Source organism: Oreochromis aureus, linkage group 14 (assembly GCF_013358895.1).
Source record: "Oreochromis aureus strain Israel breed Guangdong linkage group 14, ZZ_aureus, whole genome shotgun sequence".
Classification (NCBI taxonomy): Eukaryota; Metazoa; Chordata; class Actinopteri; order Cichliformes; family Cichlidae; genus Oreochromis; species Oreochromis aureus.
The window spans coordinates 2,646,371-2,672,021 of record NC_052955.1 but is presented as its reverse complement, the minus strand read 5'-3'; the positions used below and the strand labels follow the sequence as shown (position 1 = coordinate 2,672,021).

The 25,651-nt window shown below is 44.4% G+C and overlaps 1 protein-coding gene across 5 annotated transcripts in view; it reads right to left on the bottom strand.

Annotated features, from left to right (window-relative positions):
* Nucleotides 1-25,651, bottom strand: part of LOC116323309 (NACHT, LRR and PYD domains-containing protein 12-like) — a 41,548-nt gene that overhangs the window by 9,377 nt on the left and 6,520 nt on the right. For 2 of the 5 annotated variants that reach the window (XM_039622213.1, XM_039622210.1), the window contains 8 exons: nucleotides 11,648-11,758; nucleotides 11,442-11,552; nucleotides 10,663-10,741; nucleotides 10,285-10,513; nucleotides 7,424-9,209; nucleotides 7,134-7,307; nucleotides 6,877-7,047; nucleotides 3,969-4,142 (listed from right to left, as the gene is read on the bottom strand). In XM_039622213.1, coding sequence (XP_039478147.1) covers nucleotides 3,969-4,142; nucleotides 6,877-7,047; nucleotides 7,134-7,307; nucleotides 7,424-9,209; nucleotides 10,285-10,513; nucleotides 10,663-10,741; nucleotides 11,442-11,509 — 2,681 coding nt within the window. In that variant the 5' untranslated portion in view covers nucleotides 11,510-11,552; nucleotides 11,648-11,758. Of the gene's footprint in view, nucleotides 1-3,968; nucleotides 4,143-6,876; nucleotides 7,048-7,133; nucleotides 7,308-7,423; nucleotides 9,210-10,284; nucleotides 10,514-10,662; nucleotides 10,742-11,441; nucleotides 11,556-11,647; nucleotides 11,759-25,651 lie in introns of all 5 variants that reach the window. The other 3 variants (XM_039622211.1, XM_039622209.1, XM_039622212.1) reach the window with 2 other exon arrangements.

Genomic DNA, 25,651 nt, shown 5'->3' with positions numbered 1-25,651 from the left:
GAAAGATATGCAGGAGCTAGTCCATGCAGCTTCCTAAAAACAAGTGTTAAAATCTTAAAATCAATTTGAAAACTGACTGGCAGCCAGTGTAATGAAGCAAGTACGGGAGATATGTGATCTCGCTTGCGCGTGCCAGTTAGGAGCCATACTGCAGCTTTTTGGACCAGCTGCAGTCGGCCAATAGATGACGAGGTAACACCAGAGTAGAGGCTATTACAGAAATCGAGGTGAGATGAGATGAAGGCATGGATCGCTTTCTCAAAATCTCTGAAACAGAAATGGCTTAACTTTTGCAAGGAGGCAGAGATGAAAGAAGCTGGTCTTGATTACATTATTTATCTTTTTATCAAAGGTTAAATTGCTATCAAAGATCACGCCTAAATTTCTTGCAAATGATTTTCTGTAGTTTTCTAAGAGGCCAAGGTCATAATGGTCACAAGGACCAAAGACAATGACCTCAGTTTTCTGTTCACTTAAATTGAGAAAGTTTAAAGCCAACCCTGCCTTAACATCTTCCATACAATCAAACAGTCCCTTCAGAGGATTCACAGATTTGCATTTCAGCAGAAGATAAATCTGAAAGTCATCTGCATAACAGTGATGACTTTCAACTAGATATTTTTTAAAACTTGAGCCCATGGGAACATGTAAATTGAAAAAGGGAGTGGGCCAAGAATAGAGCCCTGGGGGACCCCACAAAAAAGCGTGGTGCTTGGTTGGTTTAGGTTTTGATAAGAGCAAGCAAAGCGATCAGTCCACAGTCAATACTTTGGTCTTTGCCATGTTGAGCTGCAGATGATTGTGCTCACACCACGTGACAAAGGAGTTGACCACAGCCCGGTACTCTGTCTCATCACCGTCACTGATGCATCCAACCACCGCAGAGTCAACAGAAAACCTCTGAAGATGGAGGTCTCTGTGCAGTGGCTGAAGTCTGTGGTGTAGAGTGAAGAGGAAGGGGGAGAGGACAGTCCCCTGTGGTGCTCCTGTGTTGCTGATCCTCTAGTCAGACACACAATGTTGAAGATACACATACATTACCTGTCAGGTAATCAACAATCCAGGGCATGAGAGAGGATCCACCTGCATCCTTGCCTCGACATTCACCTTTCTTGTGGCGTTCGTGTGAAATACTAATTACATCACAGGACGCTCAGCTGCCTTGCTATAACAACCCCACGCACATTAGGTGGTATTCGATTAAAATAGATAACGAGTCATTTAATGAGTCACTTTAAAAAAGCTATGTGTTTTTAAAGTAATGTTATGCTTTTTAAAATGGCATACCACAAATAATATTAATAATATCAAATAATATTTACAACACCAGTGTCCCTCACGCTTCTCTTGCTGTATTAGATTGATGTACAAAATAATATTATTATTAATAATGTTTTTAAAATATATATTTTAATAATAATAACAATAAATTGAAAGTGACATTATTACTGTTTCTCTCTGATGACATTGCAGTTGACACTGCCCGTGATAAATCGTAGTCACTTCAGTATTTTTTACTCAGATTATGTAATTTTAAGTTTTTGCTTTTTTGTTAAGCAAAGCCAGGAAAGGTGCATTCCCATCTCATCACAATGTAGTCACAGTCTGAACCATATACTATTCTCACATCTGCTTACTAGGTTCATATTATGTGGAGCACTAACACCAGCCTTTTCTGTCAAGCTATTGGGAATCTACAGAACCACTGCAGATGATTGTAATTTTGTTTATTCTTATAGTGACTCAGAGGCTGAGAGGGTTAGGAGGCTAACCCTAACCCAAATTGTTGGGGTTTTCAATTTATTATTGTAGTATCTTGTCTGTCTGTGAAGGTTCTCAGTCATCCAGGTCATTGTAGTCTGAGGTGCTTGGAAAGAAAAGCGTCTGGACTTCTTTAAGTTGCTTGAAGACGTTTCACCTCTCATCCGAGAAGCTTCTTCAGTTCTAGGGTCAAATGGTGGTGAGTCCCAGATTGAAACCCCGTGGGAATAACCCCCCAAAGAGGGACAAGAGGGACCCCCTCATCCCGCTAAATGAAAAGGAATCAAGGAAACTAGAGGACTATAGGAACCATCTTCGTTTTAACCTAAGATGCAGACAAACCAGAGTTGTTCCTAAGAGTTTGCGCCTTGGATCCACTGTCAGGGGATACAGAGCAGATTTGATTCTACGGAGAGCACAAAATGAGCTGCTAAGTGAAAGGATAAGACAGGTCCATTTCATTAAAGATGCCCTCCAGAGCAAGATTAGCCAGACTCCGCAGGAACTGAAAACCCTTCTACCCTCTCCTATCTCAGAAGAGGTTTACAAGTTTGTGGACAGGGCTCAGCGGGCCCAACACTCTCAAGGAAAAGAAAGACAACGCAGGAAATTCCACACCTTGCTTTCAAAAACACTAACTCCTCAGTCTGAACCTACACAACTCAGAGAAGAACACACACCTGAGGACAGTCAGGAAAAGTAGTGGAATCCTTCACTGCGCACATTGACGCCGTGGATAAAAACATCAAGTTCACCAGGGAAGGCACAAAGGATAACTGTTTGCCTTTCCTGGACTGCGCTGTGCACATTGAAGAGAATGGGAACTTCAACATTGAAGTTTACCGGACGCCCACACACACGGACCAGTACCTCCTCTTTGACTCCCATCACCCTCTGGAACACAAACTTGGAGTAATTAGGACCCTACACCACCGGGCAGAACATGTTCCCTCTAAGCCTGAAGGGAAAAAGAAGGAACACACACATGTAAAGGAAGCACTCAAAACATGCGGTTATCCTAACTGGGCGTTCATAAAGTCAGCAAAGAGGCACAGAAAAGAAGATCAGACACCAGCGAGGGAGGATAAGAAAGACAGACGCAACAACGTTGTCATCCCCTATGTAGCCGGTGTATCAGAGAAACTCAGGAGAGTTTTCTCCAAGCACAACATCCCAGTGTACTTCAGACCCAGCAACACACTCAGACAATAACCCGTTCATCCCAAGGACAGAACTCCTAAACAGAAACTTAACAATGTGGCATATGCTGTACAGTGTAGTGAGGAATGCCCAGACCTCTACATTGGAGAGACCAAACAGCCACTTCACAAACACATGGCACAACATAGAAGAGCCACCTCCACGGGACAAGACTCAGCAGTCCATCTGCATCTTAAGGATAAAGGTCACTCTTTTGAGGATGCCAATGTTCACATTTAGGACAGAGAGGACAGATGGTTTGAAAGAGGAGTGAAAGAGGCCATCTATGTCCACTGTGAGCGACCATCTTTGAACAGAGGTGGTGGTTTACGACACCAACTGTCTGCCATCTATAATCCAGTTCTGAGATCCTTCCCAGACGCCTTAATGCCCACTCACACCCTGGACCATCTGACCTCAGGAAATCACATGATAGGGTGGGGCTAGGTTTCACAATGAGCTCACCCGAAACCCTGGCTGATTGTGACCCACACCCGTTTTCACACCTGGGACTCAAATCTGGGACCCTCCACCATTTGACCCTAGAACTGAAGAAGCTTCTTGGATGAGAGGTGAAACGTCTTCAAGCAACTTAAAGAAGTCCAGACGCTTTTCTTTCCAAGCTCCTTAGACTGTAGTATCTTGTCTTTACGATATAAAGTGCCTTGATGCAATTGTTGTTGTAATTTGACACTATATAAATACATTTAATTGAATTTTTTTCATATTATTTTATGTTACCTTTATTTAATTTTTTTGTTTGTTCCCCTTCTTTGTCCTCACTATTTGTTCTCTCACAAATACTCACTGCTGGATTTAATAGAATTACAGACATTATATACAATACACAGTCACTTCAATATTTAAATATTACCGTTGTCTGTAATGTTCTATGTATGTCATGTCTGTTTATGTGTGTTGTCCTAAGATATTAGAGACAGAGAGAGAGAGCATATTCAAGAGTCTTGATGAGCACTGAAACTCCCTCAATGTAAAATACATGTTACCTGAGAATCTGGAGTTTACACTGTGGACTGGACAGGCCAACAGAAAGCAGCTTCACCCCTGAATCCCGCAGCAGATTATAATTCAGGGACAGAGTTTGCAGACTGGAGGACTGGGTGCTGAGGACTGATGAGAGTATCTGGCAGGATACATTTGTGAGGTAGTTTTTTTCCAACCTAGATGTTAAAAGAAACATTTGTTTTAATTTCAGATGTTTCTATAAGTCTTCAGAGTACTTGCAGCAGCTATTCAACAACCAAAACCCCAAAACAAAACAATGTAATTCTAAGATATACCACTGATCACAAAACCTGTATATATCCAGACGGCATTTTGCTCTTCATATCTTAAAAGTAGAGATAGTGTCTGTCTCCTGAATCCAAACTGGAAGCTGGTTCCACAGAAGAGGGGCCTGAAAACTGAAGGCTCTGCCTCCCATTCTACTTTTAAATACTCTAGGAACAACAAGTAGGCCTGCAGTGCAAGAGCGAAGTGCTCTAATAGGGTGATATGGTACTTCTGAATTTGGGATTACGCTGTGCAAGGAACATTACGTTGGACTATCACCACTTCTACGGCTTTCCAGAGGACATAATAACAACTCAGGAACGCATGAAAGATGGCGCTGGGGGTCATGGCATGCCGTTTCTCGGTTCTAAAATGTTTATGTATTGTGTTCATAGTGGTGTCCCTGCTAGCTTTAAAAACCCACTCTCTGTTGGTGTATGAGTGACAGACGCTTCTTAACATCCGTGACTGACTGCTGATGCTCCCCTGCGTTAGTCAGTGATTTGAAAGACTCCTGCCACCAATGGTATCGGTACAGGAGGAACTGCATCAACGTGATCCACCTTGGAATCCTTCGAAACAGAAGCGCTGGAGACGTGGATGTATATGCTGCACGCGCTCCGGGAAGTGTGTGCAGGTCAGTACTTGGATGACCCGCCGGTCCTTGCAGCGATCCTGACTGTTTAGAATTTTTTTCTGCCCTCAAACAGCGCTGCCTTTTTCCTGTTTACCTGACGCCATCAGAGCACGCTAACCTGATGCAGCTTTATTGGTCGCCATGCCGACGGGATACCAGGGGAGGTGGAGCAAATATAAACAACTTGCAATTACAGCATATCCAACCCACCACCATGGATGGGCAGAGACTTAAATTAGCTGTCTTAAATGCAAGATCTTTATCAAATAAAACATATGTTCTTTCGGACTTTTTAACCATAGTTTTAACCGTAACCAACAAAATCGAGAAACTGAGATTACAGACTGCAGTCAACAAGTCTGTATGGGACAGCAGCATTACACTGCTCACAGAGACTTGGCTGCAGCCATCAATTCCAGATTCGGCTATTGAGTTAGCATGCCGCACGGTCCACCGTCACGACAGGAACAGCCACCCCAGTAAGAACAAAGGACAGCTGGTGCAAAAACACAAAGACTGTAGACAGCCACTGTTCCCCGGATTTGGGAAAACACACTGGACAAAAGCCTACAGCAACATCCAAAAAGGCTACAGAGCAACCCCTCTGCCACATTTAGGTTTGTCAGACCACATGTCCATGCTGCTGATCCCTGCATCCACGTTAGGAGGAGAGCCCCTCCAGCCACAAAAACTGTGAAAACCATCACAAGCATCACATCAGCTGCAGGACTGTTTTGAAAACACAGACTGGACTGTGTTTGAACACCAGGACCTCAAAGAGCACACAACATATTAACTTCTGTGTCGACAGTGTCACTGTGGACAAACGTCTCCGGGTGTATTCCAACCAGAAACCTTGGATGACTAAAGAGGTCCAGGTCCTGCTGAAGCAACGTGACGCCGCTTTCAGATCCGGTGATGGTATGCAGTACGGTGCAGCCAGATCTGAGTTGAAAAGAGGCATCAGAGAGGCCAAGGCAGCGTACAAGAGGAGGATTGTAGACCACTTCAGCAACAACAACTCACGACAGGTATGGAAGGGAGTTCAGCGCTTAACCAACTACAAGCCTGACAATATCACGTTGACTGAGTGCAACGCGGCGCTTGCAGACCACTTCTTTGCGTGCTTTGAAGTAAAGCGACCAGAAGCAGCAGCATCCCAAGCCTCATCGTGCAGGAATATGAGGTGAGGCGCACACTGAGGGCAGTGAACCCCAGGAATGACGCCGGTCAAAATGGGGTGAACGGAAGGGTTCTAAAAGAACGTCTAACTGGCTGGTGTCTTCACTAAGATCTTCAACACTTCACTGTCCCAGTCCTGCATCCTGCTGTGCCTAAAGTCAGCCACAATTGTCCCACTGCCTAAGCGGACGAACATTAGCAGACTCAATGACTACCGATATAATGAAGTGTTTCGAGAAACTAGTCTGACATCACATCATGTCCTGCCTGCCACCCACACTCGACCTGCTCCAGTTTCCATACAGAGCTAACAGATCAACTGAAGATGCCATTGTTACAACACTCCACACCACCACCTCTCACCTGGAACAACAGGGGCATTACGCCAGGCTGGTCTTTGTTGACTTTAGCTGTGCTTTCAATACAATACTCCCGGACAGACCGATAATAAAACTGCTGGATATCGAACTTCCTTCAACTACCTGCTGCTGGATCAGAGACTTCCTGTCAGACCGTGTACAGAGAGTTAGGGTGGGGCCACATCTTTCCTCAGCCTTAACACCAACTCTCCACAAGACTGTGTACTGAGTCCCCTACTGCACACTCTGTACACACATGACTGTGTCAGTACCCACCCAGACAACGCAACAACGCAGTGATTAAGTTTGCAGATGATACCACTGTGGTGGGGCTCATCTTTGGGGAAGACGAGACTGCATACAGAGCTTTATATGTGTGCGCACGCACGCGCACACACACACACACACACACACACACGATGAGCAATGTAAAATTTATCTAACCTCAGAATTTGGAGTTTACTCTGTGGACTGGACAAGCCATCAGAAAGCAGCTTCACTGCTGAATCCTGCAGCTTGTTATAATTCAGGGACAGAGTTCTCAGACTGGACTGGGTGCTGAGGACTGATGAGAGATCCTGACAGCATGCATTTGTGAGGCTGTTTTGGTCCAACCTAGATGTTAAAGGAAACACATTTGTTTTTATTTCAGACACTGAAATTGAAATAAAAGTCTTCCTTTCAATAAAATCAACAAACACCTGAGAGTTTTCAGTTGACAGTTTGGATTCTGCAGTCCAGCACAGAGTGAGATCACTCCTGAGTCTTGGAGGTTGTTGTTACTAAGGTCTAGTTCAATCAAATTACACAATGGGGAGTTAAAAATGTTTGCCAGAAATAAGCAGCTTCTGTCTGTCAGTTTACAGTCACTTAGTCTGGAGGGGCAAAAAAAACCAAAAAAAAAACAGAAAGTTACAAATATTACAAATGGATGTAATTTGTTTTTTTCTTTCATGCTTCTATATATTGTTATTTATAAAAATCAACCTACAGAGCTGTGCTGGAGGTTTTGACCACTGGCAGCAGCCTCAGAAGAGCCTCTTCTGAAGCAGAGTATTTCTTTAGGTCAAACACATTGAAATTTTCTTCAGATGACAGTAGGATGAAGATCAATGCTGACCAGTGAGCAGGTGATAGTTCATTTGTGGAGAGTCTTCCTGATCTCAGTGATTTTTGAATTTCCTCCACTAGAGAACTGTCATTCAGTTCATTCAGACAGTAAAACAGATTGATGCTTCTCTGTGAAGAGACTTTTGTTATCATCTTTTTGATGTATTGGATTGTTTTCTGTTTAGGTTTTGAGCAACTGTCTTGCTGCCTTGGCAAACCTTGCAGGAGACTCTGGTTGGTTTCCAGTGAAAGACCCAAGAGGAAACGGAGGAAGAGATCTAGGTGTCCATTTGGGCTCTGCAAGGCTTTGTCCACAGCACTCTGGTAAAACTTTGTAGCTGCGTTGTCCTTAAATAACAGTTCAGACAACTTGGATTTAGATTGTGCATCAGAAAGCAGATTGACTCCAGACTTGATGAAGGTCAGATGGACATGAAGAGCAGCCAGAAACTCCTGAACGCTCAGATGGACGAAGCAGAACAACTTGTCCTGGTAGAGTCCTCTCTCCTCTTTGAATATCTGTGTGAACACTCCTGAGTACACTGAGGCTGCTCTGATATCGATGCCACACTCTGTCAGGTCTGATTCATAGAAGATCAGGTTTCCTTTCTGCAGCTGATCATAAGCCAGTTTTCCCAAAGACTCAGTCATCTTCCTCCAGTATTGATACGTCTCAGCTCCTCCATCATACTTGACCTTCTTCACTTTGGCCTGAACTACCAGGAAGTGGATGTACATCTCAGTCAGGGTCTTGGGCAGCTGTCCTCCCTCTCTGGTTTTCAGCACATCTTCCAGAACTGTAGCAGTGATCCAACAGAAGACTGGGATGTGGCACATGATGTGGAGGCTTCGTGATGTCTGGATATTGCTGAGGACAATGCTAGCCTGTCGCTCATCTCTGAATCTCTTCCTGAAGTACTCCTCCTTTTGTGGATCAGTGAACCCTCTGACCTCTGTCACCATGTGAACATACTCAGGAGGGATCTGATTGGCTGCTGCAGGTCGTGTGGTTATCCAGAGGCGAGCGGAGGGAAGCAGTTTACCACTGATGAGGTTTGTCAGCAGCACATCCAGTGAAGTCGACTTTCTGACATTAGTCAGGGTTTTATTTTTTTCGAAGTCCAGAGGAAGGCGGCACTCATCCAGACCATCAAAGATGAACACAACTTGGGGCTTGTCATAGTTATAGGTTGTTCCTTTTGTTTCAGAAAAGAAGTGATGAAGAAGTTTCATCAAGCTGAACTTTTTCTCTTTCAGCACATTCAGCTCTCTAAAAGTAAATGGAAATATAAACTGAATGTCCTGATTGGCTTTGTCTTCAGCCCAGTCAAGAGTGTATTTCTGTGTTAAGACTGTTTTCCCAATGCCTGCTACTCCGTTCGTCAGCACTGTTCTGATTGGCCCATCTCTTTCAGATGAAGTTTTAAAGATATCTTCACATTTGATTGTCATTTCTGTTGTGGCTGTTTTCCTAAATACTGCTTCAATCTGTCTGATCTCATGTTCATCATTGATGTTTCCAGTCTCTCCCTCTGTGATGTAGAGCTCTGTGTAGATCTCATTGAGGAGTGTTGGATTTCCAGCTTTAGCAACTCCCTCAAACAAAACCTGGAATTTCTTCTTCAGATTACATTTGAGTTTCTGCTTGCAGTTCATTGTGTTAGTTTCTGAATTAAAAAACAAAACAAAAACAAAACATAAAACACAACAGTAATAAAACAGAGTGGAGTTTGCAGTAACAATGGCAAAAGTGATACAACTTCATTTTCAAAAGAGTTTAGACAGTGGGTAAAATCCAAATAAAAACAGAATCCAGTGATTTTAAATGCATATTTCAGTATACATGTGTAATGGAGTTTTAATGGCTTCAGTTTTCAGACCTGTGTTACTTATGTCATTATTATTTATATTTGTTCCATGATATGATCACATGGCATGTATAACCTTTACATCTGTGAATGCACCATAAACACTTAAAGATTTATATGAATGCTACTATCTAACCCATGTCTGTTTCATTGCTTAACTCAGCAAGACAATACCCAGCCACATTGTGAATGCATTCCAACAGCATGTATTCATGAAAGAGTCTTGGTATTAAACTACTTGATGTAAACATATACAATGAGAGAAATAATCATCTGAAACCTCGGCTGCAGCTTTCCAGCTGCCAGCCACACGTACACAACAACCTCCTAAGTCAGGACCCAGTTCATTCATAGTAAAAAACCCACTTTCTCAGTTTTTCACTATGTCCCATTGTGTCCAGTTCATAGGTTAAGTCTACATCTCTGCATTAGCTGTTCCTCTGTCAGTTACTTCCTGTTTTACTTTGATAAACTCTCGTCTTGTGTTTTCCCTCCCTTGTCTTATTCCTGATTTTTTCCCAGTGCACCTTCCCAGTAGTCACAGAACCATGTGTATTTATGGTATTTATTTGCCCATTGTCCTCTGTTTTCTGTGCTCCCTGGATCTGTGTGTTTCCATAGAGTCTAGTTTAGTGGTCCAGGCCCACTAAACTAGACTGTTTTTTGTATGTATTTATGTATGTAAAGACTTCAGTATTCAACCTGTTTTGAGTTCATTTCCATTTTTTCATGAGTCCTGCATTCAGGTTCACTTCCTGCCCACCACACAGCGATCCATGACAGTATTATCAATCGCCGTGGCATCATTAGATGTTAGAGCCTTTATTATTTTAATTATGATCATTTGTTTCTCAGTATTGTAGAGATGTCTTACTGCTCTGGAGGGACTCAGCTAGTTTGTTGTGATTCAGTCTCCTCAGGAACTGCAGTGTGATCTTAAGAAAAGCTGTTCTCCTGATCCTGATCTGCTTTTCTTCACCAAAATCTCCCACCTCCTCGTGCTTCTTCTGAGTCTCTAAATAGTCAGAGTTTCCTTGACTCAAAACCCTCTGAATCATCTGCAGTTCATTCTTTACAAAGGCTATAATGTTCTCCTGAAGTAACTGTAACAGAACAGACAGATTAAAACAGAACCACAATCAGGCAATGTTGGAGTTGACAACACTAGTCTTAATAGCACTGCAAGGATCATCAAAACAGATAATTTTTTAGTGATTTTAAAGACTGTGAAAAATGTTCTACAATCACATACTGCAAATATGGAGTCCAAATCTTGAGGATTGTTATGGTTACATGGAAAACTAGCAGACTCTGTTCCGGCTCCAAGATCTCTGCAGAGAAATAAAACTATGTGTAATGTGTTGTCATAGTTTACATACAGTACCTATGGGTAGTTAACAGTAAATAATGCTTATCTATAGCAGAAAGATCTGGACAGTAGTTTAACTAACACAGTTGTGATCGCATGACCACCTGCAGTTGTGAGCAGCTGTCACAAAACAGACTGAACGCAGGAGATTTACATCTAAAAACGGCCAAGTTCACAGCATAAATAAATCAAAGGAAAAGAACACAATGTCTCACTTCAATGTTTAATAAGTATTAGTAGCTGGTGGACCTCAGCCACTAGAAATTCTACTTATAAAGCATTGTTACACTATCAAGTTAATTAATTTTCTGTGCTTCATCCAGTTGTCATCCAGGGTGGCCAATGCAAAAGATGTCCTTTAGAATTAGTGCCTTTCATAGCAGACTTATGACAAATGTTACAGGGTTCACTTCCACCTTGCCCTGTTTTAAGGAGTTTGATTTAGGTTGTCAGTGAACTTATTTAACCCTGTGAGGTCTGACTTCCCTTCTGTGATTACCTCAACATTAACCCTGTGCTGTCAGGAAGTTGTTTTTGTTCATTTGTTTAAAAGTTCTCCAGCATTCTGACAATCAAAGGACAAAGAAAATAGAAAGTAGGTTAATCATGCTAACAGATACTATTTGAACCCCCCCACCCCCTCTCAGTTAGTGAAGCCTTACGTCTTTTTTGAGGAAGATTGTTCATCTTTAAATGTAAGTGGTTCAGACTTTGACCGATCACTCTTCATGGACACAAAGCTGGGATCAGGGTACGTAGGATTCTCCTGACACCTGCTGAGATATAATTAATGAGGATCAGAAAAGAAAAGAACACAAAAAAAGTAAACCGTGCAAAGTTTGACACTGAAATGTGAGCAACATCTCACGTCTTTTTTGAGGAAGATTGTTCATCTTTAAATGTAAGTGGTTCAGACTTTGACCGATCACTCTTCCAGGATGCACAGCTGGGTTCAGGGGACTTTATTCTTTTGTGGTGACTGCAGAGAGGAAAAAAATGAGCATCAGAATGTTAAGGTCTGCCAGAGATACAAATTTTAACTGTGAGCACATGTACACATTCAGAGGCAGGCAGATGTAATAATGGATTGCATTTTATATAGCGCTTTTCGAGACCCTCAAAGCGCTTTACAATTCATTCACTCTCACATTCACACACGGGTGGAGGCAAGCTAAAGTTGTAGCCACAGCTGCCTTGGGGCAGACTGACAGAAGCGAGGCTGTTATATCGCACCATCGGCCCCTCTGGCCATCACCAGTAGGCGGTAGGTGAAGTGTCTTGCCCAAGGACACAACGACCAAGACTGTCCAAGCCGGGGCTCGAACCGGCAACCTTCCGATCACAAGACGAACTGCCAACTCTTGAGCCACGATCGCCCATGTAAACTGAAAATGTTTATTGACTGCTACTGTTTTATCAGACACTGAAACCACCAGGCCTGTGTCACACAAATGGAGTGTGTTTAAATGATGCCTCTGTTGAGGCCCAGATTGTTTTTAAACATTGGACAAAGTTTCTGATGTTCGTTTTTAATTTTTATAAATTTAAATTGTGCAATTTTTGACACTTAAATATCAGCAACATATACATAAAAAGAAAAATTCCCCTCTCGCCCCTGTGGGCAGTCTATCCTTCAAGCTCGGGTCCTCTACCAGAGGCCTGGGAGCTTGATGGTGCTGCGCAGTATCTTAGCTGTTGCTAGGACTGTGTGATCTCCAATGTGTTGTTCCTGGGATCTGCTGGAGCCACTTGCCTAGTTTAGGAGTCACCGCACCTAGTGCTCCGATTACCACTGGAACCACTGTCACCTTCACCCTCCACATCCTCTCGAGCTCTTCTCTGAGCCCTTGGTATTTCTCGAGCTTCTCGTGTTCCTTCTTTCTGATGTTGCTGTCATTGGGAACCGCTACATCGATCACTACGGCCGTCTTCTTCTGTTTGTCTACCACCACTATGTCCGGTTGGTTAGCCACCACCATTTTGTCCGTCTGTACCTGGAAGTCCCACAGGATCTTAGCTCGGTCATTCTCCACCACCCTAGGGGACGTATGCCATTTTGACCTCGGGACTTCCAGGCTGTATTCGGCACAGATGTTCCTGTACACTATGCCGGCCACTTGGTTATGGCGTTCCATGTATGCCCTGCCTGTTAGCATCTTGCACCCTGCTGTTATGTGCTGGATTGTCTCAGGGGCATCTTTACACAGCCTGCACCTGGGGTCTTGTCTGGTGTGATAGACCCCAGCCTCTATGGATCTTGTGCTCAGAGCTTGTTCCTGTCCTTCCATGATGGTGCCTCCTCTTCCTCCTCATTCTTGGGTTCCTGCTGCATGAGGTATTCACTGAATACGCGGTCAGTTGGGACCATCTTCTTGATGTATTCATGGATGTTCACTGCCTCATCCTGGACTGTGGTGCTGACACTCACCAGTCCCCGGCCTCCTTCCTTCCCTTCCTCTTAGCATACAGCCTCAGGGTGCTGGACTTGGGGTGAAACCCTCCATGCATGGCCAGGAGCTTCTTGTCTTGATGTCAGTGGCTTTATCTCCTCCTTTGGCCAGCTTATTATTCCAGCAGGGTATCTGATCACGGGCAGGGCGTAGGTGTTGATAGCCTGGATCTTGTTCTTACCATTCAGCTGACTCCTCAGGACTTGCCTGACCCTCTGCAGGTACTTGGTGGTTGCAGCTTTTCTAGCTGCCTCTTCATGATTCCCATTTGCCTGTGGGATCCCCAGGTACTGTCCTCTATGTCTGCAATGTTACCTTCTGCTACGTTCCTGTACCCCTAGACTGGGACATAACAATATCTATCTATCTATCTATCTAGCTATCTATATATCTATATATATATATATATATATATATATATATATATATATATATATATATATATATATATATATATATATATATATATATTAGGGGTGCTGACGATACACAAAATTCACGGTTCGATTCGATACTTTGGTGTCACGATTCGATATTTTTTCGATACAAAACAATGTTCATGCCTTTTAATTTCTCATTTATTAAAATTATAAATATATATTTTAACTCAAAAGTACAGTTTTTAAATTTAATGTTGCTGAAACAACAAAATAATTAAAAAAATAAATCTATCGATCGAGAAATCACTCATCTTTGGAAAAGAGAGTTTATTACAGAGAAATAGGTCTTTCCAAAATAAAAGCTATAATATACCCTTCTTCTGGGGTAAATTCTCAGCAGCATATTAAACATATCAGGTCCCCATAAGGAGAATCATGTGCTGACGACTGTCTAAATGACTCGGGTAAAGTTTGTAGCATGCGTGCTTGTTGTTTTTGTCTGCTTCCACTTGTCTTTGCACTAGGATGATGTCGGCGTAAATGTGCAGTCATATTCGTTGTGTTCCCACTAGTGCTATCAGTGTTGATCTTGTTAAAATGACATTAATGCTATAACGCGGCAAATCCCCGTTAACGAGTTACAGCGGATTGCCTCGTGCGTGGGGCTAGACGGCGTCAACATGTTAACGAGCTAACTGCGCTAACGCACTAGTTCCCACCAATGTAATTGAGCATTCCGTTGCACATCCGACATACTGTTTTACTTTTGTCCATGACGCGCTTACCATCAGGGTCATGCTTCACATGAAAACCAAAATAGTTCCAAACGCCAGATCTGAATGAGTGAGGGGGAGGTTCAATTTCGGGTAGCGTTGAGGCAGTTTCTATGTTGCAACGAGCTTAATTTATGTCTTGCTAACTTGCGCTGTGCTCAATGGATCTGCGCTCGACAGTGCAGGCTAGGCGGAGTAGTCGAACGCAGATCCACTGAGCTCTCAACACAGACAGCATCGTCACAAGAAAAGTTGATAAAATAAATGAAAAATTTTGTATTGTTCGATACATATGCGTACCGAACCAGGGCACCCTGACGAGAAGTGGGCTACTGGAACAAGAAGGCATCAGTGGGCAAGAGACGAAAACAGGGCGTTGTTGGAATGCTACTACGCAAGTAACCCTGGCGGAAGGGGTTGCATGAATAGGATGAGGGACCTATGGATTCTTCGATACCCAACATCCACAATGACGGTGAAACAACTAGTAGCTCAGTGTTCCAACATTCGAAAGAAGGGACTGCTCTCACAGCTAGAGATTAACGAGGTACAACATAAATGCTACGGCAAAGGGGAGCCAGGACGCCAGGTCAGGGGGGAGATATCATCACCCCCACCCGAGATTGGGTACCAAGCCCCAAGTGCGTTAGGAGAGTTGAGTGCGAGAGGAACTGACCTGAAAAATAGGATCATGGCCAAACTTGAAACCTGGACCCCCCGTAGCCAGTTACCAAGATTATGTAAGGTACCCTCAGAAGGTCTGCTAGATGATGTTAATGCAGCACTACGGACGATACCTACAACTACGATTACCGACACTAACAAGCTGATCTACAATACGGCAGCAGTGATCAGTGAGATGCTTGGCTACAAGTTGAACAGCCACAAGGGGCAGTACCCTCCATGGAGAAGGAGGAGAGGCCAAAAACAAGGTAGCACGGAGGGAGGTTAGCCAACTATCGAAGCTGCAGAAAGGCACGATGAAGAAGGTGCCTAAGAAGTACAGGAAGCTGTCCATACCTGAGGCCTTGGAAACTGCCAAGCAACGACTCACAGCCTTGGCCAGCCGCTTGAGGAGGTACACCAGAGAGATAGAAGGCAGGAGAATAAACCAGCTGTTCTCCACAGAACCAGCAAAGGTGTACTCTCAGTGGCAAGGGAACAATATGAGAACAGCACCACCAAGGCTGGAGGCAGAACAATACTGGAAGAGCATATGGGAGAAGGATGCAACCCATAACAGCAATGCTCAGTGGCTAGTGGATCTGAGGGCAGACCATAGCAACCTCCCTGAACAGGGTCCAGTAACCATCACAGTGGCAGACATCCAAGAAAGGGTCTCCAGTATGAAGAGTTGGACAGCACCAGGGCCCGACATGGTTCACGCCTACTGGCTGAAGAAGCTGACTGCACTCCACGAGCGCCTCGCAGCACAAATGAACCAGCTGCTAGTTGATGAGAAACACCCAGAATGGCTAACCGAAGGCCGGACAGTCCTGATCCTCAAGGTCCCCTCCAACTACCGACCAATAACCTGCCTCAGTACTACATGGAAGCTCCTGTCAGGCATCATAGCAGCTAAGATGAACAGGCACATGGGTCACTACATGAGCGGGGCACAGAAAGGGATTGGCAAGAATACCAGAGGCGCAAAACACCAGCTACTGGCAGACCAAGAAGTCAGCCGAGACTGCAAGACCAGGCTGACCAACCTGTGCGCTGCCTGGATTGATTACAAGAAGGCCTATGACTTAATGCCCCACACCTGGATCCTGGAATGCCTAGAATTATATAAGATCAACAGGACCCTAAGAGCCTTCATCAGGAACTCAATGGGGATGTGGAGTACAACACTGGAGGCCAACCTCAAGCCCATAGGACAAGTTACCATCAAGTGCGGGCTCTACCAAGGAGATGCTCTGTCCCCACTGCTGTTCGGCATAGGCCTTAACCCCCTCAGTGAGATAATTGACAAGACTGGCTACGGATACCAACTACGGAATGGAGCAGTTGTCAGCCACCTCCTGTACATGGATGACATCAAGCTGTATGCCAAGAGTGAACGAGACATCGATTCACTGATCCACACTACCAGGATATAACAGCAATGACATCGGGATGTCATTCGGGCTGGAGAAGTGTAGTCGGATGATAACAAAGAGAGGGAAGGTAGTCAGAACTGAGGGGATCGAACTACCAGAAGGCAACATTGCAGACATAGAGGACAGTTACAAGTACCTGGGAATCCCGCAGGCAAATAGAAACCATGAAGAGGCAGCTAGGAAAGCTGCAACCACCAAGTACCTGCAGAGGGTCAGGCAAGTCCTGAGGAGTCAGCTGAACGGTAAGAACAAGATCCAGGCTATCAACACCTACGCCCTGCCCGTGATCAGGTACCCTGCTGGGGTAATAGGCTGGCCAAAGGAGGAGATAGAAGCCACTGACATAAAGACAAGAAAGCTCCTTACCATGGAGGGTGTGGGAGCCAAGTTAAGATAGTTCATATGTTTAGTATTTATATTTCGCTGTTGTTAAGCTTGTTTGTGTAATTAATAATTTAGGAAGTAAATGCATGTTTATGGTGGAACTAAAATTATTTTATTGCTGATTTGGTTTGGTTATGTAGTATCATGAATACATGTGCCTTAAAGACTTGTGTTTATAGTAAAATCCGGGCATCACCGATGTATGCAAATTAGCGCATGCGGTGCGGGAGGGGGGAGAGAGAAAAAGAGCTAAGACGGCATAAGCTATACACGGCAGCAGGGTAGAACAGAGCCACACGGTTTTCCTACCGTAGTAGGTTATTTTGTTGAGGATAAGTTAACCTGACCACTCCTGTACGATGCAAACTGTGGAATAAATTTTTTGTTACATCGTTTCACATCGGAGTCCCGTGGAGTTCTTTTTCCTCTTCAAACTGATGTACGCGAGTGAAGCACGGGAAAACTGGTCTCAGCTATACATTTTGTAGGAAAACCCGCTCGTTGTGGATTAATTGAAGCGACTAAAGAAGGAAAAAACCCAAGCTGCTGCAGCGACGAGAAACGTGAGTAAGTGGAGCTAATTCACGAGGAAAAAAGTGCTGAGTCATGGTGGATGCTGAGCTGTGTGGTAGCGAACCTGCATGATTTTTGGATGATAAAATAAGGATTTTGTTGTTGCTATTCGGGAAAGTAATACCATGAACGAAGAAGACACAGTAGCAGAAATGGAAGCTAGGGCGGTGAAAATCACACCTAAAGCTATGGAGGAAAGGCTGCAACGTGTTGTTAATTTACGGAAGGCCAAGCTAGCCAAATTAACAGGCACAGTGAAACAAGTGCGCCAGCTGATGGAAAATGAATGTGATGCCAGCCTAACAGAAGCAACACAGTTAATGAAGGATTTTAATGAGCGGTTTGGAGAGTTTTGTGGTTTGAACACAAATGTTAAAGAGGTACTCCAGCAAATGCCAGAGGAGGATTTAACTAAAGACCAGGAAAAATGGTTTGAACCTAAGGCTGATTCCTTCAAGGCTTTTGCTGAGACAGCTTCGGCTTGGATTGACAAGATGGCCATGCGCGCTGTGGAGGCTGAAAAATGCAATGAAGATGTGGATCCATCTGACAGCATATCTAATGCATCTGTCTCAAAACGCAGTGATAAGGCATTTTCAGAACGTGGCTCCTGTGCATCGTCATCGGTGTCGTCCACACACATGAAGGCAGAGGTGGAGCGAGCTACTTTATTGATTAAGGCATCATCTTTAAGACAGAAATGCTTGCTGGAGGAAAGGGAGGCTAAGCTCCAAGCTGAAAAGGAGGAGTTAGAAATACAAACAGCTCTTGCAGCAAATGAGGCAAAGATCAAGATCTTATCGGAATATGAAAGTCGTGCATCCAAGGCATCCAGTCGCGTATCCACTCGGGATGGAATGAACTCCTATGTGGCATCGCATAGAGTTGGAGATTTATTTGCTTCACAGCAGTTAAATAGTCCTTCCGCCACGCGAGAAAGACAAGCACAGAAGAAGAACATTCTCCAAAATGCACAGCAAACATACACTGTTACCTCCCAGCTATCACAGACACCAAGTGCTCTACAGGATGTGGTCGAAGTGCTAACTAAGCAGCAGAAGTTAGCTACGTTGCCCCCGCAGAACATTTCTGTGTTTAAAGGGGACCCATTGGAGTATCGGCTGTTCATGCGAGCATTTGAACATGGTGTGGAAGATAGAACAGAGAGCGACAAGGATCGATTGTACTACATGGAACAGTACACAAGTGGGCAACCACGAGAATTGATACGGAGTTGTCTTCATATGGAACCTACACATGGATATCAAACGGCTAAGAGACTGTTGGAAGAGCACTTTGGAAATGCCTACAAGATATCAGTGGCATACATTCACAAGGCTCTTAACTGGCCAACCATCAAGTCAGATGATGGAGAGGCTCTGCATGCTTTCGGCCTCTACCTTACTGGATGTCATAATGCAATGATGGATGTGGAGTACATGGAGGAGTTGGATAACACGGCCAACATGCGTGCTATCGTTTCCAAGCTTCCGTACAAGCTGAGAGAAAGGTGGAGAACATTTGCTTGTGGGGTCCTAGACAAGGAAAAACACAGAGTCAAGTTTGCAGATCTGGCGGAGTTTGTCAATAAGCAGGCCAAAGAAGTTTTGCATCCATTGTTCGGCGATATAAAGGACAGCACCTTAAAGGTCCAAGTTAGAGGGCAAGTGGATGAGAGGTTGCAAAGGAGAAGTGGAATCAGAAAAGGATTCACCACAGCTGCAACTATCACCACTACACAGGACGTACCCTCTAAAGAAAGGAACAAGGTCAGCGGAAATCAGGTGTGTGCATTTTCCAAACCCTGTCTCTTCTGTCGTGGTGAAGAGCACACCATGGGACAGTGCAAGAGGATGAAGAAGTCACTTCATAAGGAAAAGATTGACTTCATGCGAACTAAAGGACTATTCTTCAGCTGTCTTAAGCAGGGACACATGAGTAGTTCGTGCAAAGAAAAGGCAAGTTGTGCACCCCACAGTGTTACACATGAAGACAAAGCCCAGTGCTACAAGCAAAAGGGCAGCTTCTGAAGTGGAATCATTAGAAAGAGAAGACCAAACAGAGTCAATCATGAATGGATTTGTTGAAATGGAAGCACCTGCTCACGATGCAGAGAAAACAGAGCACATCTTGGCAATAGTTCCAGTCCAAGTGAAACCTAAAAGAGGACAAAAGGTGACACACACTTATGCTTTTCTGGACCCTGGCAGTACTGCCTGCTTTTGTACTGAAGAGTTAATGCATGAGCTTAACTTGACTGGCAGGAAGACAAACATTTTGCTGAAAACGATGGGAGAAGAAAAGGTCGTCAGTAGCCACATTGTGTCTGGGATGGAAATAAGCAGCTTAGACAGTGACAACTTCTTTGAGTTGCCAGAAAAGTACAGTCACAGTGACATTCCTGCTTCTGCCGACAATGCTCCTTCTCAAGACTACGTGAACAGGTGGACCTACCTTCAGCAGGTGTCTATACCTAGGATTGAAGCAAAGATTGGACTGCTAATCGGGGCTAATGCGCCTAAAGCTGTCGAACCTTGGCAAGTTATAGCCAGCAAGAATGGCGGTCCATATGCTGTGAAGACAAGGCTCGGCTGGACCATCAGTGAACCCCTCCAAGGAAGCAGTTCTCAAAGGGCAGCATGCGGACTGATTCAGGTTGCAGCAAACCGTATATCAGTTAGCAAATTGGACGAACTCTGGGACCAGTAGTTTAAAAGTGACTTCCCTGAGTGTGAAAGAAACGAGAAGCAAGAAATGTCAAGAGAGGATTTGCAGTTTCTGGAGATAGCGACAGAGTCAGCTACTATTGTGGACGGACATTACAGCATCGCTCTGCCATTATGAACAAAGCGCATTAAGATGCCCAACAACCGCAAAGTGGCTGAGCAACATGCCTTACACCTAAAGCAGAAGTTGGAGAGAATACTCCATTCCACACAGAATACTCGGCTTTTCGTGAGTAACATCATAACCAAAGGTTACGCAGTGAAAGTGCCGGAAAAGGACCTTGGTCGTGACGATGGAAAGGTTTGGTACCTACCGCACCACGGAGTTTACCATCCCAAGAAACACAAGCTTCGAGTGGTCTTTGTCTTTGACTCTGGAGCATCGTACAAAGGCACCACCTTAAATGATCAGCTGTTACAAGGACCAAATCTTACCAGTACCCTTCTTGGGGTAATTATCCGATTCAGACAAGAAGAAGTGGCCATCATGGCAGATGTGGAAGCAATGTTCCACCAAGTAAAGGTGCCTGATGAAGATTCTGACCTTCTTCGGTTCCTGTGGTGGACATCTGGTGACATTACTCAGAAAATGGTGGAGTACAAGATGGTGGTTCACATTTTCGGTGCAACTTCGTCACCAAGCTGCGCCAGCTTTGCTCTGCGCAAATGTGCTGAAGACAAACGAGATCCAGCCAACAGCCAAGCGGTCGACACAGTGCTGCACAACTTCTATGTGGACGACTGTTTGAAGGCTGTGAGCTCAGAAGAGGAAGCCATACAGTTATACCACACTCTTAGAGCTGTATGTCAGAGGGGTGGATTCAGGCTCACAAAATGGATAAGCAATAGCAGAGGAGTTCTGTCTGCTATTCCAGAAGAAGAAAGGGCATCAGAGGTTAAAGATCTTGATCCAGATCAGGACACACTTCCCATTGAGAGAGCGCTGGGAGTCCAGTGGTGTATTCAATCTGACAGCTTCAGGTTCAAGATTGTAATGCCGGGCAGGGCACCCACTCGGAGGAACCTCTTGTCCATTGTGAGTTCTGTCTACGACCCACTGGGTATCTTGTCACTGGTCACGCTTCAAGCGAAGAAGATTCTGCAAGAGCTTTGCAGGAGAAAGGTTGGCTGGGATGTCATCATACCTGCGGACCTAGCTCACAGGTGGCTCAAGTGGAAGACCCAGCTCCACCAGCTAGAGAACATAAGCGTTCCAAGATGTTTTAAACCTGTGGGCTTTGGAGAGTCAGTATACAATCAGCTGCAACACTTTGCTGATGCCAGTGAAGAGGGCTACGGTACAGTAAGCTACTTGCTACAGAGGAACTGCCGTAACTTGAAGTCTACTGCGCATTCATGTTGGGAAAGGCAAGAGTGGCCCCACTTAAGCTCATTACAGTTCCCATGGAACTTACTGCAGCAACAATGGCAGCACGCATGGACAGGGTTCTGGCATCTGAATTGCAGCTTCCACTCCAACCATCTGTATTTTGGTCAGATAGTACCACGGTACTCAAGTATATCAGCAATCAAACAAGTAGATTCCGTACCTTTGTTGCTAACCGTGTGGATGCAATCTTGAAATGCTCCAGTCCAGAGCAATGGAGGTATATCAGCACCTCACTGAATCCTGCCGACTTTGTGTCAAGGGGGCTCCAAGCAGAGAGCTTCATGCAGTCCCACACATGGTTACAGGGGCCGGACTTTCTCACCAAACCCATGGAAGAGTGGCCAGAAGAGGTGCACCCAGTTGAAGGCCTGACTATAGATGACCCAGAGGTAAAGGGTAACCTGGTGTGTGCTAGTACAATCAAGTCAGTGAAGAAAATCCTAAACGTTACCTTGAGGCTGCAGACACTGGATGAAGAGAGCCTGCATACACTTCTGTGTGAGGCAGAGGCCATTGTGAATAGTCGGCCAATAACCAAAGCGTCCAGCGATCCAAATGATCTGGAAGTACTCACTCCCAATCACCTGTTGCTGCTCAGGAATAAACCATCTCTTCCTCCCGGACTGTTCGACAGACAAGATCTCTACGCAAGAAGAAGATGGAAGCAAGTGCAATACGTGTCGGAAATATTCTGGAAACGATGGGCAAGGGAATATTTGCCGCAACTTCAAGAGAGGCCAAGGTGGACCCGTCCATCTCGCAACTTTTTGGTTGGAGACATTGTGCTTATTGTTGACGATACAGCCCCACGCAACTCTTGGATTACAGGGAAAGTAATCTATACCATCTCGGACAAGGCAGGAATGGTGCGGCAGGTTAGGATCAAAACCAAAAGAGTGTACTGGACAGGCCCATTACGAAGATTTGCCTTCTGCAGGAATCGGACTGAAGTAATCAGCTGCAGAGACTGAAGTTTGTGTACTTTGGCTCCACAAGTTTAATTTGGTAATTGTGTAATAGAGTCACAATTAGGGGCCGGTATGTGGGAGCCAAGTTAAGATAGTTCATATGTTTAGTATTTATATTTCGCTGTTGTTAAGCTTGTTTGTGTAATTAATAATTTAGGAAGTAAATGCATGTTTATGGTGGAACAAATTATTTTATTGCTGTGTTGGTTTGGTTACGTAGTATCATGAATACATGTGCCTTAAAGACTTGTGTTTATAGTAAAATCCGGGCATCACCGATGTATGCAAATTAGCACATGCGGTGCGGGAGGGGGGAGAGAGAAAAAGAGCTAAGACGGCATAAGCTATACACGGCAGCAGGGTAGAACAGAGCCACACGGTTTTCCTACCGTAGTAGGTTATTTTGTTGAGGATAAGTTAACCTGACCACTCCTGTACGATGCAAACTGTGGAATAAATTTTTTGTTACATCGTTTCACATCAGAGTCCCGTGGAATTCTTTTTCGTCTTCAAACTGACGTATGCGAGTGAAGCACGGGAAAACTGGTCTCACGGCTATACAGAGGGTTTCACCCCAAGTCCAGCACCCTGAGGCTGTACGCTAAGCAGAAGGAAGGGGGCCGGGGACTGGTGAGTGTCAGCACCACAGTCCCGGATGAGACAAGGAACATCCACGAATACATCACAAAGATGGCCCCAACTGACAGCGTACTCAGTGAATACCTCAGGCAGCAGAAACCCAAGAAAGAGGAGGAAGGTGAGGAACCATCATGGAAGGACAGGCCCCTGCACGGTATGTACCACCAGCAGATAGCGGAGGTGGCTGATACCCAGAAATCCTACCAGTGGCTGGACAAAGCTGGACTGAAAGACAGCACGGAGGCACTAATCATGGCAGGACAGGAACAAGCACTGAGCACAAGATCCATAGAGGCTGGGGTCTATCACACCAGGCAAGACCCCAGGTGCAGGCTGTGTAAAGATGCCCCAGAGACAATCCAGCACATAACAGCAGGGTATCAGTATCCGCAGTATCTGTCTGTGTTGAGAGCTCAGTGGATCTGCATTCGACTACTCCACCTAGCCTGCACTGTCGAGCGCAGATCCACTGAGCGCAGCACAAGCTAGCGAGACAGAAGTTAAGCTCGTTGCAACATGGCAACTGCCTCAACGCTACCCGAAATTGAACCTCCCCCTCACTCATTCGGATCTGGCGTTTGGAACCATTTTTGTTTTCATGTGAAGCATGACCCTGATGGTAAGCGCGTCATGGACAAAAGTAAAACAGTATGTCGGATGTGCCACGCAATGCTCAATTACATTGGTGGGAACTAGTGCGTTAGCGCAGTTAGCTCGTTAACATGTTGACGCCGTCCAGCCCCACGCACGAGGCAATCCATGGTAACTCGTTAACGGAGATTTGCCGCGTTATCGCGTTAATGTTATTTTAACGAGATTAACCCTGACAGCACTAGTGGGAACACAACGAATATGACTGCACGTTTACGCCAACATCATCCTAGTGCAAAGACAAGGGGTGGCTGTAGCTCAGGTGGCAGAGCAGATCAGCCACTAACCAGAAGGTCGGTGGTTCGATCCCAGGCTGCTCCAGTCTGCATGCCAAATATCCTTGGGCAAGATACTAACCCCATGATGCTCTCCGATGCATCCATCGGAGTGTGAATGTGTATGAATGTTAGATAATTAGCACTTAGCTTAGAAGAAGTGCTTGTGTGATTGGGTGAATGAATTAGTTGTGTAAGCGCTTTGAGTGCTCAGACAGAGTAGAAAAGCGCTATATAAGAACCAGTCCATTTACAAGTGGAAGTAGACAAAAACAACAAGCACGCATGCTACAAACTTTACCTGAGTCATTTAGACAGTTATCTATGAAGCCTACATTTTGGAGATTTTTGGACACCTTTCAGACAGACAGGATTTAAGGAAAACGTACGGCTAAACATGTCACTCCTGGTCCAATTTTGGAGAAGAAGAGAGTCCGACATCGTTTTGGCAAAATTACACACCGATTCAATATTAATTTTAGTGGCCTCCGATTATTGCTGATGTGAATTATAATTTTACTGAATTTATGTTAACCCTTAGTCAGCACTTTTCAATGGCCCTCAATATCACCTGCTCTGGTCCCTGGAAGACAACTGACAATGGTTGCTGGTGTTTCTAACCTCACGTTTCTACAAAACAGAGTCACCAGTAACCATAGTTTTTTCCTCGGCAAGTGTGTCAAAGGCTGTGTCCCAATCCAGTGACCGCACGCTTCGGAGTACGCGTGGTTCGCGTACTAGGAAGTACAAGAAGTGAGAGGCTTGTGAAATGGGACGGTCTGGCCTTCGTCACGCTCTTCAGGTTGCCTAGCAACCATGATACTAATCGCGAGAATAGTTTCATACAGCTTTGTTTGACAGAAATGAAGGAGAAAGAATGTTTTGTTGGTCATTCATTTTTGTCATGACATCACTTTGATTAGTTGAGTATCTGAGGCTGAGACCACGGGACTGTAAAACATGATAGTTGAGCTTCATTTCTGTACTGAACAGTCATTTTAAGATTAGCTAATTGTTATTTACTAACTAATGTTGTTCATGAGACTAAAATCATCTCACTGTGGTAATGTAAATATAATATGGCCAATATTATATTTGTCATATTATGATATATTACAGCAGTGAGCTTGAACTCTGTGTCAAAGATTCAAATTGCCGTTATTTATATTTCCTATCATCTTAAATCTTTACTCAAAGACACTCAAGTATCTCTGACAGTGTATATACAGATGTATTATACATAAGAGACAAATATTGTTCGTTTAATATGTTGGCATTATTACATTTGGCTCAATGCTTACATATATGTGTAAAAAGAAAATGTCCGAGCTGTGATAACGGTTTCTGATAGAATGAAGATCAGACTGATATATTAAATATTCCTTTATTGGGTGAGAAAATCAGACCATGTCATAACTGCTTTAAGTCATACAGAATAGATATCAGAGCCTTAAACAGGCTGACTTCTGCTAAATGGGTCAAACTGGGCAGAAAGTATACAAACACATAACATCCTTATAGAATATGATGTAACACTATAGATCAACTTAGCTCAGAATAT